The sequence below is a fragment of the Eurypyga helias genome, unplaced genomic scaffold, assembly GCF_000690775.1.
Source record: "Eurypyga helias isolate BGI_N326 unplaced genomic scaffold, ASM69077v1 scaffold11588, whole genome shotgun sequence".
In the NCBI taxonomy this organism is placed as follows: Eukaryota; Metazoa; Chordata; class Aves; order Eurypygiformes; family Eurypygidae; genus Eurypyga; species Eurypyga helias.
Genome location: NW_010267609.1, coordinates 8,224 through 25,046, shown reverse-complemented (window position 1 = coordinate 25,046; position 16,823 = coordinate 8,224). Strand labels below are relative to the sequence as shown.

At 47.1% G+C, this 16,823-nt stretch overlaps 1 protein-coding gene across 1 annotated transcript; it reads right to left on the bottom strand.

The window, feature by feature from the left end:
• Positions 1–248: 248 nt before the first annotated feature.
• On the bottom strand, positions 249–9,272 carry ENTPD1 (ectonucleoside triphosphate diphosphohydrolase 1). Its single transcript, XM_010157489.1, has 9 exons — positions 9,144–9,272; positions 8,630–8,747; positions 4,780–4,930; positions 3,733–3,892; positions 2,880–3,116; positions 2,151–2,411; positions 947–1,066; positions 609–746; positions 249–455 (listed from the first exon to the last, which is right to left on the bottom strand). The coding sequence occupies exons 1-9, from the start codon at positions 9,255–9,257 to the stop codon at positions 249–251; spliced, it is 1,506 nt and encodes a 501-aa protein (XP_010155791.1). The 5' UTR covers positions 9,258–9,272.
• Between the last annotated feature and the right edge of the window lie 7,551 nt (positions 9,273–16,823).

Sequence of the window (16,823 nt, the reverse complement as noted above, 5' to 3'; positions counted from 1 at the left end):
AGGAGGGGACACCTGCTTGTCTGTCCTTGGCAGAGAGAGGTGGTGAACCTGATGTCCCAATGTCTGTCAGTGCAAGTGTGAGTCGGAAGAAATAAATGCCCTTGTTGTACACAGTCAGTAGCTTCAGTGAGACGCAAGAGGGGCTCTGCAGTATGGCCTGCTCTGCAGGGGTCTCCTAGCCCTGAGTGGCCTGGGTGACATGGCCCCTTCTCCCCTCCCACCCCACCCCGTCCCCCTCAAGGCTCTTTCTAAACAATCCCCTTCTGCAGGCACTTGGGCTTATGGAAGAGAAGCCAGGCAAGTAGGATCACGGACACCAGCACGAGGGAGCACAGCACCATCAACCCCACGTAGCTGCCGTGGGAGAGAGGGGGCACAGCGGGCTCCTCTGCTGGGATCATGTTGGTCAGGTTCAGCATGTAGCCCAGGGTCCAGCCCGCATCACTGCTGCCGATCTGAAATGGGAGAGGAGCAGAATCAGCACCAGGCAGTGTGGGACTGCTTGCAGTATTCCCCGGGGGTGCCACTGCCCTGGCAAAAAGGGCTGGGCTGTGCAGCAAAGGTACCATTAGTGACCTAGGCAGAGCTCTCCCTACCATGACACACACCTTTCCAAGGAAGTGGATGCTTTGCCAGTTCTTTTCAGTGAATTCGTAGCCATTTTCCAGAAGAGAGAGGATGTAGACTCCAGAGAAGCAATATTCGCTCAGGTACTTTTCTTTTATTTGGTGATACGCTGGCTTCACCTAGGGAAGGAGGAAGTCACCAGGCTGTTAAACAGCTTCCCGCTGCTCCAGCTTATGCCTAAGCATCCACCACAGGTGCTGGGGGGAAATCTTCCCCTCTTGCCTTGGAAGTTACCCCCAACCCTTTATCCTGCAGAGAACTACCAGCAGCTCTTGCCACCCAGCAGCCCCAGCCCCCTGCCACCAGCACAGCTGCTCACCTCATGCCAAGGGCGGGCGCAGAAGCTCTCAATGGTGCTGGCGACTTTGTCCAGGGCAACAGGGCTTTGTTCGCTGGTCAAGTTCAAAAAGTTCATCACAAAGTAGAAAGCAGAAAAAGCCTGAAGAAGAAAGAATATTTTAACATGATGGGGCCTCAGCAGAACAGCAGAAATCCCGCAACAGAAAATGGTTTGATTTACAGATAGAGAAATAAAAGAACCAACATCACACATACAAAAGTAGGTCTATTTTCAAGAGCAGTGTCATTATGAGACACACCCCTCAGAGCTGATTAGAGCTAAAGGACCACAAAGGGAAGGTGGAGGTAGGAACTTCACTAACCACAGTGTCCTGAAGAACTTAAGTGAATCCCTCTCCTCTACGCACTGGTGCCAGAGAGGCACCCGGCAACCTCTGCTTGGCATTACATCTGTGATCCCATTTTGGCAACTGAATGAGATGAATGTGCAGCCAGTATCACCACGAACAGCAGAGGTGATGGTCTGAAAGGGCTGCACACAGCCCCAGCATATAATCCGAAGTCCAAATAGCCCATCTTTGGCCATAGATGATTGCTGACCAGTAGGAGGAATTTATGAACAGGCTAAGGGAGTATTAACACTTCCTCAGAGAACCTCACAGCCACTGGAGTCTTGCAACTCTAGAACTGATGTTCAGTGTGGTGTCAGTGTGGCGTCACACATGATGTGTGTTCAGAGCATGCACTGTTTCCTCATCACATCTGGGAAGGAGACAGGTGAACTGACTGATTGGTTTCAGCAGCGTTCACACGCTTCTGGATGAATTTCATATCTGGTACCACCATTGGCCTTAGGAGACAAGGTTTGCAGGAGCAGTGTAACATGCACAGCCTGCAGCAGGCTCTCCTGCCTCTGGTACTGGCCATCAGGAAGGACTGGCTGAAAAACAAATCAGTAAAATCAAGTATCCCAAGGAGATGCCTACAGGAGACGGGTTAAAATGGGAACACTTCAGTACAGGTAGGCCAGTATTTACTGGAGTAGCTCTTACATGTGCTGTCCTCACAGCAAGTGCATCCCCACTTCTGTAATTGTATGTTCAAAAACTCATCTCATAAGTGATTTCCTGCCCCAGGCATGGAGAATACACACTAGCAGTACTCTGAATTTCTGCTCTTCTGATATTCTGGGTTATAGAGAGTTGAAGAATGTGAAGACTTACCCCAAAATCACCTTGTACTGGAGGTAGGTATATCCCATTGAAGGAGCAACTGGAGTAAGGACAATGGGTTTTGTTAAAGAGTTCCTGGATGTTTCTTCGGCACTTTTGATAATCCCCCTCTCCCTGTATGTGCAGCTGGCTGAAAGGGAATTGCCTTTTCCTGGCTGATGTACAAGGGTTTTTGAAGAGGTCACTTATATTTACAGTCCTCTGATACCCCTGGTGAAAGCATGGATCAAGGAGGCTGCTATTCTCCATGGTCTGAAAGTAGAACCAACACAAGCTGTTACACTTCAGTCTGGAGTAACACCCTGGGAAAGAGCCACAGGAAGGGTGGCCACAAGGCACTTGTCAGTACATCACAACAAGATAAACACATCGTGTCAAAGCCTCCCTGTAGGATCCTGGGCAAACTGCTGTCAGCCACATTGTGTGAAGCTGTCGTTGATTTGGGATTCTCAGAGATGGTGAAACTTCATCTCCCCCCAGGTACTTCAGTCAGGCACAGTACTCCTGCTATCTTATGCCCAAGAATCAAGGCACCTCAAATTTACAGTACTTTTGAAAATGTTGTGTCATCTCTTTGGGGATCTGCCCAGTCTTTATGGAGGATAATGGCATTTCCCAAAAAACAGAGGGAGGAGGCTGGGACACAGCAACTTTTACAGCACCAGTATGTCAAAGCTGTGAGGGTCCAGGATATCCACCTGCAATTACAGATGTACTCACCTGTAGGTCCCTGGCCAGTTTCTGTTGCAGAGCCTGGTCCTTCCCATAGCAGAGGAAGCTGTGTGTGTACACTTGGTAATCCTTGCCATAGAGACGGAAGTAGAGCAGGTTCTCTGGGGACTCAGGAAAGTGTTTATTTGGTACAAAGGTAATTTGTGTTGAGGCTCCTCCAAGGTCTAGTGCTCCTGATGTCTCACTTATGGATTTCAGGGAATGTAGAAATTTTGTCCAGCCAGACTTAAAAAAAAAAAAAAAAAAAAGATACATGAGGCATGGAGAAGATTTATTCGGGAGCTATGAGGAGAGGAGGAGAGAAGCAGAAGCACAGAACACAGGAAAGGCAGGAAGACCTGGAGCAGGGAATGAGATGAGAGCTAGAACATGACACAGGAAGAAGATGCAGGCTCAGAAAAGCAGAAGATGGATCATGTCTGAGTGTTTGCAGGAGGACTAAGAATATGAAATCTAATATAATTGTGAAAAAAACAGTCAATTTACTGTTTCAGCTCCCAAATGATTTATAAGGTCAAAAGAACAGAAACACTGTCAAGCTTTGCAGGCATCAAAGTATTTTAGGTTGGGAAACGAGGAGGATGTCATACCCAAGCAAAGTTATCGAAGATGCTGGTGTTTTATTTCAATGCTTTAAGCCCAACTACAGTGGTACATGCTGATACTTATTGGTATCAGGATGTACTCACAGCAATTGCTGAGGCAAGATGTGCAGCTTCCCGATCTCTGGTGAATGTCTAACAAGGGAAGATAGTGCCTAAAACACCCTCCCCTCAAGGCATGCTTTACAAAGTGCTGCAAGCCAAATAACTCAGATATGGACTCGCCACTGATACCGTACCTGCTTGAAATTGCCCAGCAAGTAGTTAATGGTGATCCATCCATAGGCTCCTTCTTCCTGACCACTGATGATTCTGGCACCCTGGAAGTTGAAGGGAGCTGATCGTAGCATCTTCTCTACTGAAGACAAGACTTTGTCAGCTGCACTTTTATTCTCCAAGCTGGATGAATGGAAGAAAGGATGAAGTGACTCTGGCTGACAGCTCTCTGCATCTTACGGGCTTTATTCTGAACAGGCAAGCTGCAAATCCCCACAAAGTGTTAATTATAACAGAATACGTAACAGCATATGGGTACAGCCAGCTCTAACTGGCCACATCCCTCTCTGTCACATCTTGACAGCACAGCTACCACCAGCTCTGACGCTTTCAGATCCCACAGCTGAGGTTGGGATCTGGAGCAGAAGTGGTCAGAGCTCCCTTGCTCTCCTGGAGCACATGCCCTGGTGGGGTTTGCACCAGGGAGATTCTTCTCGTTTCTCACCATCACCATTAGAGAAGAAACCCATGCCCTCTGGTACCCCCAGGGAGTTTCCCCAGGCAAAACATAAAAAAGATCAGCTCCCTGTCCCAGCCAGAAAAGAGATCTGGGGCACCCCTTTGGAAATCTCAAACTGGAATTAAAGGAGGAGATATGATTATAAAATTACCTTAACTCTAATAGTCTCAGCTGTGTCAAGGTATGTGGGTAGTCACAACATAGTTGGGCACAAAAATCCTAGGTCAGGCCTAACACCAGACTGTGGGGGATGTCTGAGCATTCCCTGAGCACCAGCTTGGGCACTGCTACCCTCCTGCTTGTCTCTGCACTGCATGTGTGTGGCTGAAGAAGATGGAAAGTTAGAATAAGTGAAAGCAGGCCTGCTGGGCAAGCAGGGGAAGAGCCCAGGATGACCCAGGGCTCAGAGTGACCAGCAGCAGAAGGGGGTATCTGGGCAACGGGTGAACTGGCAGCATTTCCAAGGGCTTTGCTCAAGAGGCCCCACACTGAGCATCCATGGCAGTTCCAGGCGCAGCACTGCAGGAGAAGGGGACAAGCCCTGCAGTACCTGAGAAGCCGCATGCCGGCGGTTGCTCCGAGGTAGACGGGTGTCTCATGGTGCTGCTGTGAGGGAATCACCTTTTCTGCTTGTTGGAGGCACTGTGCCAGAGAGGGACCTGCCTTCTCTGTGGCATGGGAATAACCTGAGATCCCAGGGCCTGAAAGTAATAAGGATACCTCATTACTCAAATGCCAAACGTAACCCCCGAGTACCGTCATCAGCCCCGTGTTAAACCATATCACTAACACAGGTACCAACACCAGATTCAGCCACCCATTGCTAAGGAGTTTTAGAAATCCTACAGCACCAGTTAAACCCGATGGACGCAGGGACAGCCACAGCTCCCAGCATCTGCCACTTCCTCTCCGTGAGGCGGGCTGTGAGTTACTGACGAGGGCTGCAGCGAGACACATCGTTTGCTTAGTGTGTGGGGGAAAATAATGGAAGATTGGCTAGGAGGACTGTAAACACGCTCAAGTGACTTGCAGCTAAGGTGTAGAAAACCACACATATCATACTAACTGCTGTTTAGCCTTATTTGTTGGACAAGCAGAACATCTGTGTTTGGATAACGTAAGCCTGCGATAGACTTAGAGGCACCCTATCAAACACGCTTGAGATTCCTGCCCTGCTGTGGGAAAGATCAGAGCACAGTGGTAAACTATGCCTGCGTCAATCCTTGAAATACGGGCAAAAAGCATCAGGTTCGGGGATCCTTGAGCAAGGACCAAGCTGTGCCTGTGTTCCCTACTGTGTGTCTCTGCCCGGTGCTGCTTCGGGCATTCCCTGGTTCACGAGGTAATGAAAATAAAATTTACTCTTTGCATTTCATCTGTGGTTTTGCTATGGGTAACACAGGTGTCCTAGCAAATAGCTTGAGGGAAATTGGGGCTGTAAGTTGAGGACCAGATGTTCAGGTGGTGAATAAAGGAAAGCCAGCAAAACTGAACGGAGTTACAGCACGGGGGACAAGGAAGCAAACATGGAATGACCTTGTACAAGTCGGTGTCCCACAATCATAAATAAATGGGATTACATCATCAGAAATATTTTACTAATGGCAAAAATTAGCACCTGTGCAAATAAGGTAACCACCCCACCTCCACACCCACCCCCTCCTCCAGCTGAGCAGCAGATCCTGTGCCCTCCCCTCAGCTTCCCACTCAAAGAAGCACTGCTCCCAGCTGAAGTCCCGTCTCTGGGTGCAGCAGTTGTTGGAGACTGGGGAGGGGGGACCAGCAATGGCAGGGTCTCCTCAGCCATGCCCACCTGCTCTTTCAGGACAGGCCTCAAAAGCAGGTACTATTCCTGGCCCCGGCAGGGCTGGAGTGCTCCAGCCTGTGCTTGAATCTCCCAAGGTCACAACGGGTGCCCAGGAACCTGCTCAGCTCTATATTGCTCCAAAAGTTCTGCCCCAGGGGGGGATCTGTTGGTCAGTGTCAGTGCAGCCGCCGGTGGCCCTGAATTTTTGGACAACTTCCCACCACTTCCAGCTGGGCAAGGCACTCCTCCCAGCCATCCACCATGCTGCCCAGTGAGGCAGCCATGTCACCCCCACTTGTGGGGCAACAATGGCCACCACCAGTGCAAGGGCACCACCGTGACCTATCAGTCTAGATGTAAAGATTCATATAATGCAAGAATGCGCATGGCTCTGTACCCTGACTTCTCCTATTTTACATCCTCTGTTGATATCAGTATCCCAAGTCCTTGCATTTCAGGTATCTTCAGCGAATGCCTGTGCCTTGTCTAAAGGACATGGCATGGGAATGGTGTTGGTGTCATGAACCCAACAACAAACTCAAGTTCAGTCTGAAAAAGCACAAGCTATAGCTCTCCAATCTGTGTGGGCAATTACCCCACATCAGGTTAGGAAACCCAGAGTGATACTAGCTGAAGGAACTGGAGCAATGGCGTACTTATTACTGGAAGGAGATGACACCCCTCTTCTTCCCTTGTCACAGGTTGGCTTGTCATGCTTTGTAGTCATGTATTTCAAGCACGTGCCCTGGAAACATTTCCACAAGATCAACTTGGATGTGGTTGGCTTCTACTGCAGCTCATCTGCCTTTCGCATGAAGCGAAGATTAACAGCCACAGGTCATTGGTGTGCCAACCCCAGTAGTTGTATTACAGAATTACACTATGCTAAGTAATTTTGATATGAATGTTTCTCATTGCTGTTTTGCTGAGTTGGTAATGGCTGCATGCCAATGAACACTACAAAAATCAATTGGCAGTGGACTATTTCCTCCTTTGACACTATAAACGCTGCTTTGATTCTGAAGGCATATGTTGCTTCAACATAACTGATGAATCAGCCAGCATAGAGGATGACAGTCAACATCTCCAGGACTTAATGCATCAAATGAGGCAAGCTACTGGTGGTGCCTGGCTGCCTTCCTTGACAGGATGAATGGGATATCCAGTTCAAAACATTATCGTAGAGCTATGTTTGTTCCTTTTTCTATATGTGTCTATTGCAGGCATCTAAACTACTCCATTCTACACCCCACAAGCCCAAATGGACACCTCCAGCTTTGCCAGCCCAGCAGGAGTCCCTTGGATGGGGGGGACACGACACGACTGTGGGAAAACAAAAGATTGGTGAGGACTGTAAACACGCTCAAGTGACTTGCAGCTGAGGTGTAGAAAAACACACATATCATACTAATTGTTGTTTAGCTTTAAGTGTTGGACAAGCAGAACATCTGTGTTTGGATAACAGAGGGTGCCTCTGTGTCTATCACAGGCCTATCAAACACGCTTGAGATTCCTGCCCTGCTGTGGGAAAGATCAAAGCACAGTGGTAAACTACGCCTGCATCGATCCTTGAAATACAGGCAAAACCAACAGATGCTGTGATCCTTGAGCAAGGACTGAGCTTCACAGTGCTTGTGTTCCTCTGCTTAGGTACTGCTTCGGGGATCCCCTGGAAAATAAATTTACTCTTTGCATTTCATCTGTGGTTTTGCGGTTGATCCTGTGTCCTGCCTGTGATGGCTCACACAGCGTGTCTTGGACATCTGCAGAACGCGTGTCTGCTTCTGCCTGGTTGTACCTTGGATGTATGCCTGAAAATCCCTGACCCTTCAGTGCTCTGGGTTCGCTGGGGGAAGAGACTGTCATTTGTTTGTGTATCGCATGCTTACACTACAGGACCGAGCGTTTTGCAACGATCGCCTGTCATGCTAACTGAAAGAAAAACTCGTTGTCGCTCCCTGCCACATCCTCTCTGGTGAATGGACTGCCCCAGCACCTGCATGGGCAGCAGTGAAACCCGCTCTGCCTTTGCTCCAGGTTGCATATGCTCAGCATGCTGCTCATGGTATAATGCAGCACCAAGAAACTATCGCAGCAGCTTCATTTATGCCTTCCTAAGCTTCCTAAGCCACACGCTATCTACACAGCAATCAAACAGAATAAAAAATAAACCATGACGTGCCTAAGTGGAGCAACCTTGGTCTGCAAACCCAGTGCCTAGCTTGCATAGAAGCCCTGAAAGAGCAAACCATGCCCTTCTCTCTCGCTGCCTGATGTTCATCAGCACTTCAGCAAGGGTGCATGCAGACAATTTATTTATTTAAGTACATTCTTTGCTGTAGTTATTCCCAAAGAACGCTTAATTCCAAGCATCCTAAAAACAAAAGGAATAGTGGATCCAGCTTTCCTCTCAGAAAGGTCAGCACGTACAGTTCTGTGTGAGAAGCAGTTAGGATATACAGTAGTTCACAGATATAAACACACTCTTTTTCACTATTGTCCTCTTTCTCCAGGTTTCTTCTCCCCGATCCTCTGGTTGCATGATCTCTTCTTTATCCCACACCCCTTCCACAGCTCCCTTTTTTCCTCTTACCTTCAACTTTACACACCTCCACCTGCTGCACCACCCCAGTGTCGTTCTCCTTCTCTGCTGGCCACTCATACACATACAGGTTAGTGTGGGACGACCCCGCATCCAGCACAATCCCATACTGTGGGCAAAACAGAGCTGTCATTGCACCCGAGGCACAGGACCACACACAGCGCGTGCTGGTCTCCACATGCAGCGGAGCCAGAAGTGAACAGCCTATCTGGCAGCTACAGGAACATGCCATGTGGTTAATCTTCTCAGTAGTGCTTCAGTGCAAAGTGTCTATCACAGGATATGAGAGCAGAGAAGCAGCAAAATTAGGAATGATTACTTAGGAGATGATCCCCTGGGAAGCCATATCTGTTTTACCATAAAATGTAAAATGAGATGTTGAGGTGCATGGAGCCAGAAGGAGAGGTTAGCCAGACCCAGCAAGGGCAGCAATGAGCCCTGGAGCACCATGCATGCCTAAACCCCAGCTCGGGTTGTTTCCTGGAAGGGTCTCAGCTTATATTACCTTAATATTCTTCGGAAGTGGCTTGTTTTGGGTCACTGCTACAGCAATTAAAGCGATTGCAGCCAAAATAGAGAGGAATCCCAGGATGAGTAGGATCTTTCTTGTCCAGGACATCTTTGGTTTGGTACCTGTGACTAGAGCAGAAAAAGCATTCAGTATCCTGGTAGCCCATCTTACCTCACACCCCAGGGGTATTCAGGCATATTCCTGCATTCCCTTTCCACTATGAAGCATCTGTCTTTGCCCATCCCTGCTCCCATCTTTTGCTTCATGTCCTTGTGTGGGATTTCTTAGAGGCAGAGCTCAGCCCCAGTGTCTTGCAGATCTGCATTCGCAGACCATGCCACATCTCCATGGGCTGTCCTTTGCCAGGTGGTGATGGAGGACTTCAAGATGCAGCTTATGGCTAGTCTGTCCTTGAGATACCTGCAGGTGACTAAGCAACCATATAACAAAGGCATCTGTATGAGGCAGACACCAGCTTCTTCGATAGCTCTACCTTTAGCTTAATAATCACTGAGAAGCTGAAAGAACAGATTCCTAATATATGAACAAGCACCTTGTGGAACCCAGAGCTTTAAGCCCTGAAACATTTTGTCCCACTATGTGCTTCCGTTTTTTTCAATATTTGTCATAATTTACAAACACCCTCATCACTGGTAATGCCATTAGGAAGTCCAGCACTAACATTTCAGTATGTGGCAGTCACAAGCAATGCTGTCCCCTGCACCTTGGCAATGCTATACAGAAGACATGGTCTGCACTCCACAGGCTATTTAAGAAGTCTACAGAGACTTTTGATGCTGCTTCTCACAAGGCCAGTAAATTACAAATAGTCTGTATAACATGTTTAAAAACCAACCAACCAACAAATCACACACTTCTCAATTTCTACCACTCTGATTCCTTAACGGTTCACGATATATTTGGTATGACCTATCCAACAAATTAGCATTTTGTGGCTGAAAATATATCGTTAGCAGGAGTATTCTGTAAAAAGTTCCAATTATGGCTGATGGAAACCCTTCACAACCAATATGGCATTTGAGCTTTAATCCAATACACATACACCTGCATTTGTTATTGGCTAGCATAATGCTGTCTTATATTTTCCTGCTCTGGTTTCTCCTTCATATATTCCATGGTGGGAATCTTACTTCACAACCTAGGCTCAGCCAGTTTGGTAATCACTTACTAAAAATACTATCTATACTATGAAACTCCAGAAAAGTTAACAGCAAAAATATTTTCCAGATTTTTAACCTGCCTGTAAAATCAACATTTACAACTAACAAATAGCTTCAGCACTCTAGGAGACATACTTGGTGCCACTACAACAGGAAATCCATTTCTACCCACACTGATACTCCATACTCAAAAGCACTGATTGCTGGACTGCTCACACAGGTACTAATTTATCTTCTCCTTATACACAAATACTCTAGAAGATGTTTAGAAGTGCATTACAGGTCATCTAGGGTGACAATACCTCTGTGCAGGCAACCACATCAACAATCTTCACACTCCAAGAAGGTAAGGTGACTGAACCCACTCCTCATCTGCATACCAGAACTGGAGTTCCAGCCCTCAGGGTCAATGCTCCAAATCCATCCTGGCACCCCATGCCATGCATGCAAGTATGAAAAGCATTCAAGTACTAAACAGGGTCATCTTACCATTCTGGTTACATATGAAACGTAGCCCTGGGTGCCAGAACTATAGAAAGTGTTACCCAACATCCCAGATTTATTTTCAGGAGTTAGCCCCAGTGAAAAGTAGCAATGCACCTTTGGAAATCTCTAACTGAAGACAAATAATGTCTTCCTATCTACCTAGAGAAAATGGAATCTAAAAGTGCTGAGAGAACTTGTTTTGGAAATCTCCCACAGGCAGGTCCATTGGAAGCCTAATGCTGACCAGGAGCTTTGTGCTCTCTGTCATTGCACTTGTGTAAATCTGCGAGGCTAACCATGAAATTTCTAAGTCTGTTATGCTTGCATTTTGTGAGTGCCTATTACAGGCACAGCATGCTTGCCAATATCTCCAAGAATGCAGCTTAAAAAAATAGTCTAGTCCACATACCAGACAGCAGGAAGTAAGAATGCATTTCATACAGCTTTATTCAAAAAGGCCCCAAAACTCAAGGCTTGAAGTGATTAGAAACAGCAGAGCATGACAGCTGGGAGACTTTCCTTCTTGACAGAAGAGTAGTTGGCTCAGGTTATGACAGCACCGAGCATGTCTGCTGAACAAAAATTATTTTAACACTAGAAAAATGTATAAAAACAGATGCTATAATGTATAATTAGCTGCACAGTATAGACATGAAGCTAGTATGCTTGAAAACTGAAACTGCTGCAAACAGTTGCACAGCACATCCACGTAATTATGGCCACCCTTACTCCGACATCTTGCGTAGAGGCAGTCACTAACAACTTTCTTGGGTGTTTACAGTCACAGGGCTGAAAAGATGGGTGACTGCACCATTCCTGAGATTTTTAAGCTTCCTGTTGTGATGGGTATTGTTTGTCTGCTGTATCTTTTCAGCATCTACACTCTGAAAGTAGCAGCATTAGCAGCAAAGCAACAATTTTCTCACTGTAATGGACCATCCCAACAAACAGCTGTAGAAATCCCTTGTCTGTAGGCAGAGGCATAATTGTCTGCATCCCACCTGCAACCTGAGATTAGTCATATTTTTCCAAGGCATATTATTTCCTTAACCCTGAATGTGACTTTTGCCTGCTGAATTTTAGCTCTGTATCACTTCTCAGGACTCTGGGGGTTGTAGATAGGCGATTTCATTACTGGATCCCGTACCAGAGCATCCATCTGTGTGAACTCTAATGCTACCAAACAGCATTTTGTTGAAATATTTAATCCACACAAAGGTACAAAATTATAAGCATAACCCAGAAGGTAGCCTAGCAAAGCAATAACCTCCCAAATAGCACTTTAAAAGTGTACAGACGTGAAGATTTTTTTTTAAACCACTACAAATTCACACAGACTTCAACGTAATTAAAATGAAACTCATCTGCCATTTGCTCAGAAAGGTGAGGTGTTTGAACAAGTTCCCTTTTCTGTATGCTTGGTTGCCTCCATCAGCTCTAGGACATAATTGCAGGTCCTGCAGTGGCTAAAGAATTAATTTATTCCCGGGACTCCTCCAGCTCCTTCGCACCCCATGTTCATGTTACTGAATGCGGTGCACTCTCAGTCTCCATCAAGTGGAGTGGTACTAGACCCTCTGACAAGCTCTGATTGCCATGCCCCAGGACTTCTCTTCCACCAGCAGTTTTCCTTAGTTACAGAGTAAGCAGACACAGTCTGTATCTGTGCCCAGTCAGAACCCAAGTGGAGACAGATCTCTGCTCTCTCTCCCATACTGCCCACAAAGTAGTGATAAAGCCATCACATAAGGCCATACGTAAGCACAGAAATTATGCTGCATTTCTTCTTCCTCACCCCAAAGCTCAGACTCCTGGTGCTGGAGCCCGGCTCGCCTGTGCAGACATTAAGCACTCTCCAGATGTTGGAACACTGCCCAGCTGCTCAGGCATCACTGTTTCTAATTTTGGTGGATGTTGGCAGCCACTCCAGCTCGCAGCAGTTTTGCTGCAGAAACCCTCCTGCTCTCGGTGAATAACCCAGAAGGACCGCACCAGCGTGGGATGCAGCTGTGTGTGAAGGCAAGGAAGAAGGGTCATCGTCCCCAGTGTCTTACTTATCCCCTCAGGGGATATAGAAAACTGCTCCTGCAGCCAACATCACTGGCAGGCTGGACACCAGGAGATGTCACTCATAGTCAAGGCTGCACACCTCCCAACTCCCTTCTCGCCAAACAAGGCTTGGCAACAAATGTTAAAAGGAACCAGGAAAACAGCTGCTTTTAGAGATGCAACAAGCAGAGGCTAAGGATGGTTTAAGGACTGAAATTAGCACCGTCAAGCAGAAAAGGAGAGACGCTGTGCATAGTCCAAAGCCATGCTCAGTTCAGATAACCTCACGGTGACCCATCATCTCTAATAAACACAAATACCATTCTAAGTTCTGGCTTAACACGATAGCTAATGTTTGCTCTTTCCTTTGGATGCTCATGCTCAGTCTGTTACAGAAGGGAACACAAGGGGCTGTATTGCAAGGCCATCACTTTTCCACTGCACAGGTGCCACACTGATAAGAGACAGTTCTCCACTGTCACCCTTATGCTCTGAGGAGACCTTTTTATGTTCAGAAACAGGCTCATTTTTATCCTTAGTTTAAGGCCAGTATTTCCTCTGGCTTTATTCTACTTGTCTCTCAAAACATCTGCAACTCTCAATCCTCCTGGAATTTATTCTCTTAACCAACTTATAAACAATGATCCATTATGACCCAATGATCTCCCATCCCTGGCTGTCTTTAAGGCCAGGCTGGATGAGGCCTTGAGCAACCTGGTCTAGTGGGGGGGGTCCCTGTACATGGCAGGGGGGTTGGAACTAGATGGTCTTTAAGGTCCCTTCTAACCCAAACCATTCTATGATTATGGATTTTGGACTTTCCAGCCTTTCCCACCTACCTGAACAGTCCAGCAGCCCTTCTCTGCATAGAAAATAATCTCCTTTCATTTTTATTAAGCATTCCTGACCAGAACTACAGAGACTAGCCTTGCAAGTAACATACCAGTTACAACAGGAGGTGCTGCAGTCGCAGCCTAAATGAAGTGAGGTGGGGACCTGCGCTACCTCAGACACATCATCTACCACCTCAGCCAGTGCTAAGTCAACCCAGCACCTCTCCTGTACAATGCCAGCAAACCCACATTTGATCACATTTAATTAAATTAGCCATGATGCATGCTGTAAGCAAAGGGAGTTCCAAGACACATTGCCTGCTGCCCACGAGGCTTGGAGCGACAACAGAATAAGACAGCATCTTACGAATGCTGCCCATCAGCTGGCAGCTACCTCTGCTGCTGATCACCCACGTTGCTGCTGCAGTCTGTTGGGAGTCTCTCCAAGTCCCTGATTCCCTAAGCACAGGTCCAGCCTTTGGGGGACTGCTGCTGGATGCCCATGCAATCACACAGCCCAGCAAATGGGAACAGTCTGTGGGGCTCCCGAACCTAAACATGTCAGAGAGACACAGCGCAGTGCTGAGGAGCCACTGAATTATTACCTGTCACAAAAGGCCACAGACATACTTGAAGACTGAAAAACTTGGAACAGTACGAATTGAAATGAGTCAGATGCCACCGTATTTTTAAAGCCAGAAGAAATTACTTGCTTGCCAGCTGAAGGATCACAGGAGCCCGTGGCTGAAGGGTGTCTGAATCCCTCAGCAGTCTGAATGCACCCACCACCTGTGACAGGCTGAGCAGCTCAGGGTGGGCAGCTTGGGCAGGAGCAGCATTCCCTCAGGGCAGGTGCTTGCAGACATCATCATCCAGGTCAGCAGCGAGCCCAGGAGACAGAGGCTGTGGCAACGCAGCCCGTGCACATTTGTTAGCTGTGAAACTCGTGTCTAGAAGTTCTGCTGGCAGTGATGGCAGGGAAGGGGGATGGGAGCAGCCAGTGATGCCATTCAAGGGGGATAGGCGGGACACACGTTAACCTCCTCCTGAGGGAAAACGAGTTTTTGGTAGCGATGAAGTTCATCACCCTGAACTGCACACTCTGAGGCTGCTGAACTTGCACCAGGTTTTGAGGCACACTACTTAAAAGGCACTCCTGTCTTCAGACTCACCGCAACCAAACATCTGAGCCCATAAACCCTTGGAACAGCCACACTGCTTTATTTATCAACCCTCTTCTGAATTCTTCTGTCCCCATGTGACTTCTTGCTAATTTTTCATCTGCCTTTTTCATTCAAACATGCTCTTGGTCCAAATTACCTAGGAAGATTTTGCAGCAAAAATAACAAACCACCTGTTTCAGGCCAAAATATTGGAAAAGCTTTTTCTTAGGCTAGCTAGAGGCTTGGGTTTATCTTAGACTATATATACAAGCACATACACAGTGAGTGAATTGCTTTGGTTTAAGAGGTTTCACTTCAAAGTGTCAGGGAAGGACACTGAACACATTGAAATTAGAATTCAAGCTCCAGATCAGGATTTTACCTCACTTTTTACAGCTGTTATGTGAAACAGTGTGGGAGGCTCTGCTCCAAGTTTTAATTATTCATGTGGCAAAGATCTAAACACTGGTGTAATATCTGGCCCTCCTTGTGGTGCTATATACAGTTATGAATACACATTTACTCAATTATGTTTTTCCAGATTAAATACTTAAAAGTGCTGAACTACAAACACTGAAATGTCAGCAAAACTGATAATCCAAACAATATAAGGGGTTTTTGGGATGCTGTCTTTCAGAGACATTTGATACTTTGAATTCACACAGTCCTGCAAGTCTCCAACCTCGCAAAGTCATACAGATCTAGGCTACGCAGCTGGACAGAGTGCTTGGACTAATCTGTCCCATATGCTCACACGTGTGTTAGTGAGCTGGAAAATGGAATAAAGAGTGCGCCTGTTACGTCTGTGATAATACCAAGTTGGGAGCAAAAGCACCCTGACACACAGGACTGGAATTCAAAATAAAATTGATAAATAGGGGAGAGCCTGGGGAAAACATCCAACTCATGTTAAGGGTAAGAGCAAATATGACAGAAAATAGCCGTCGCCCAAAGACGAGATGAGTGAGTCTGTTAAGCAGCACTTCCAGAGAAAACGTTCTTGCAGCTATAGCAGTTTACAGTAATCCTTCACTCCATTTAACACTGGTAAAGCCTCCTATGAAGTTCTGTGCCCAGTTTTGGACACTGCCTTTCAGGAAAGGTGTAGACTACTTGGAGAAACTCCAGCAGAGAACAAGAAGAAAGATCAGAAATCTAAAAAATTGACCTACAAGGAAAGATTGAAAAAATTGGGCTTAGTTTACTTCTAAACTAAAAAAAAAAAAAGAACAACAACAAAAAAAAAAGAACAAGGGAGATGCGTGAGCTGTCTTCAGCCAAATGAAGTCTCTATCTGCCAGCACTGTTGTAGCTGATCCAGCCGCACGGCAGGGGTGGCTCCTGGACTTTCTCCTAGCTCCATTTCCTCAGTTCAAACGGCAGGGAGTTAGCAAAAAGAGGGCAATACGGTCATAAGCCATGCCGTTAGCAAAGGCCAAGGCAAAGCATATGCTCTCCTCATGGGATACAGCTGCATTTGATTAAATCTGTCCTTTCCTTCCCCCAGCAAAGCTTCAGGTTGCATCCAGACCTAATTCAGCGATGGCATCCACCCTGCTATATGCTGTCCATATGTACAACATTGCTTGGGGTGGGAGCAACTCATCCTTTTGTTTCCTTTAGAGTTGGGACTGGGATACAACCTGAGAAATTGCACAGGGAACACTGGAGGAGCCCTGTTTTCCTGGAAAACAGAAAAAGCACACAGCAATCCTGGACAGCTGGTGGGTGCTAGAGGCTGCAAAAGCCAAGCGGCAGCAGCAGTAAGAGACAGGCACAAAGGAGCAAGCAGCACACAGGCCCCTTCTCTCCCTCTCCACAGCCGCCTGCACAGTCGGAAGCAGCACAGAGGTGGCTTTGTGCTCCGGGCAGTCCCACGGTCCTGTGGCACGGGTGATGTCCAGGGGGTTACGGGCAGGAGCCCCTGCGACCGGGGCTGCCCCACCGACAGATCGCCCATTC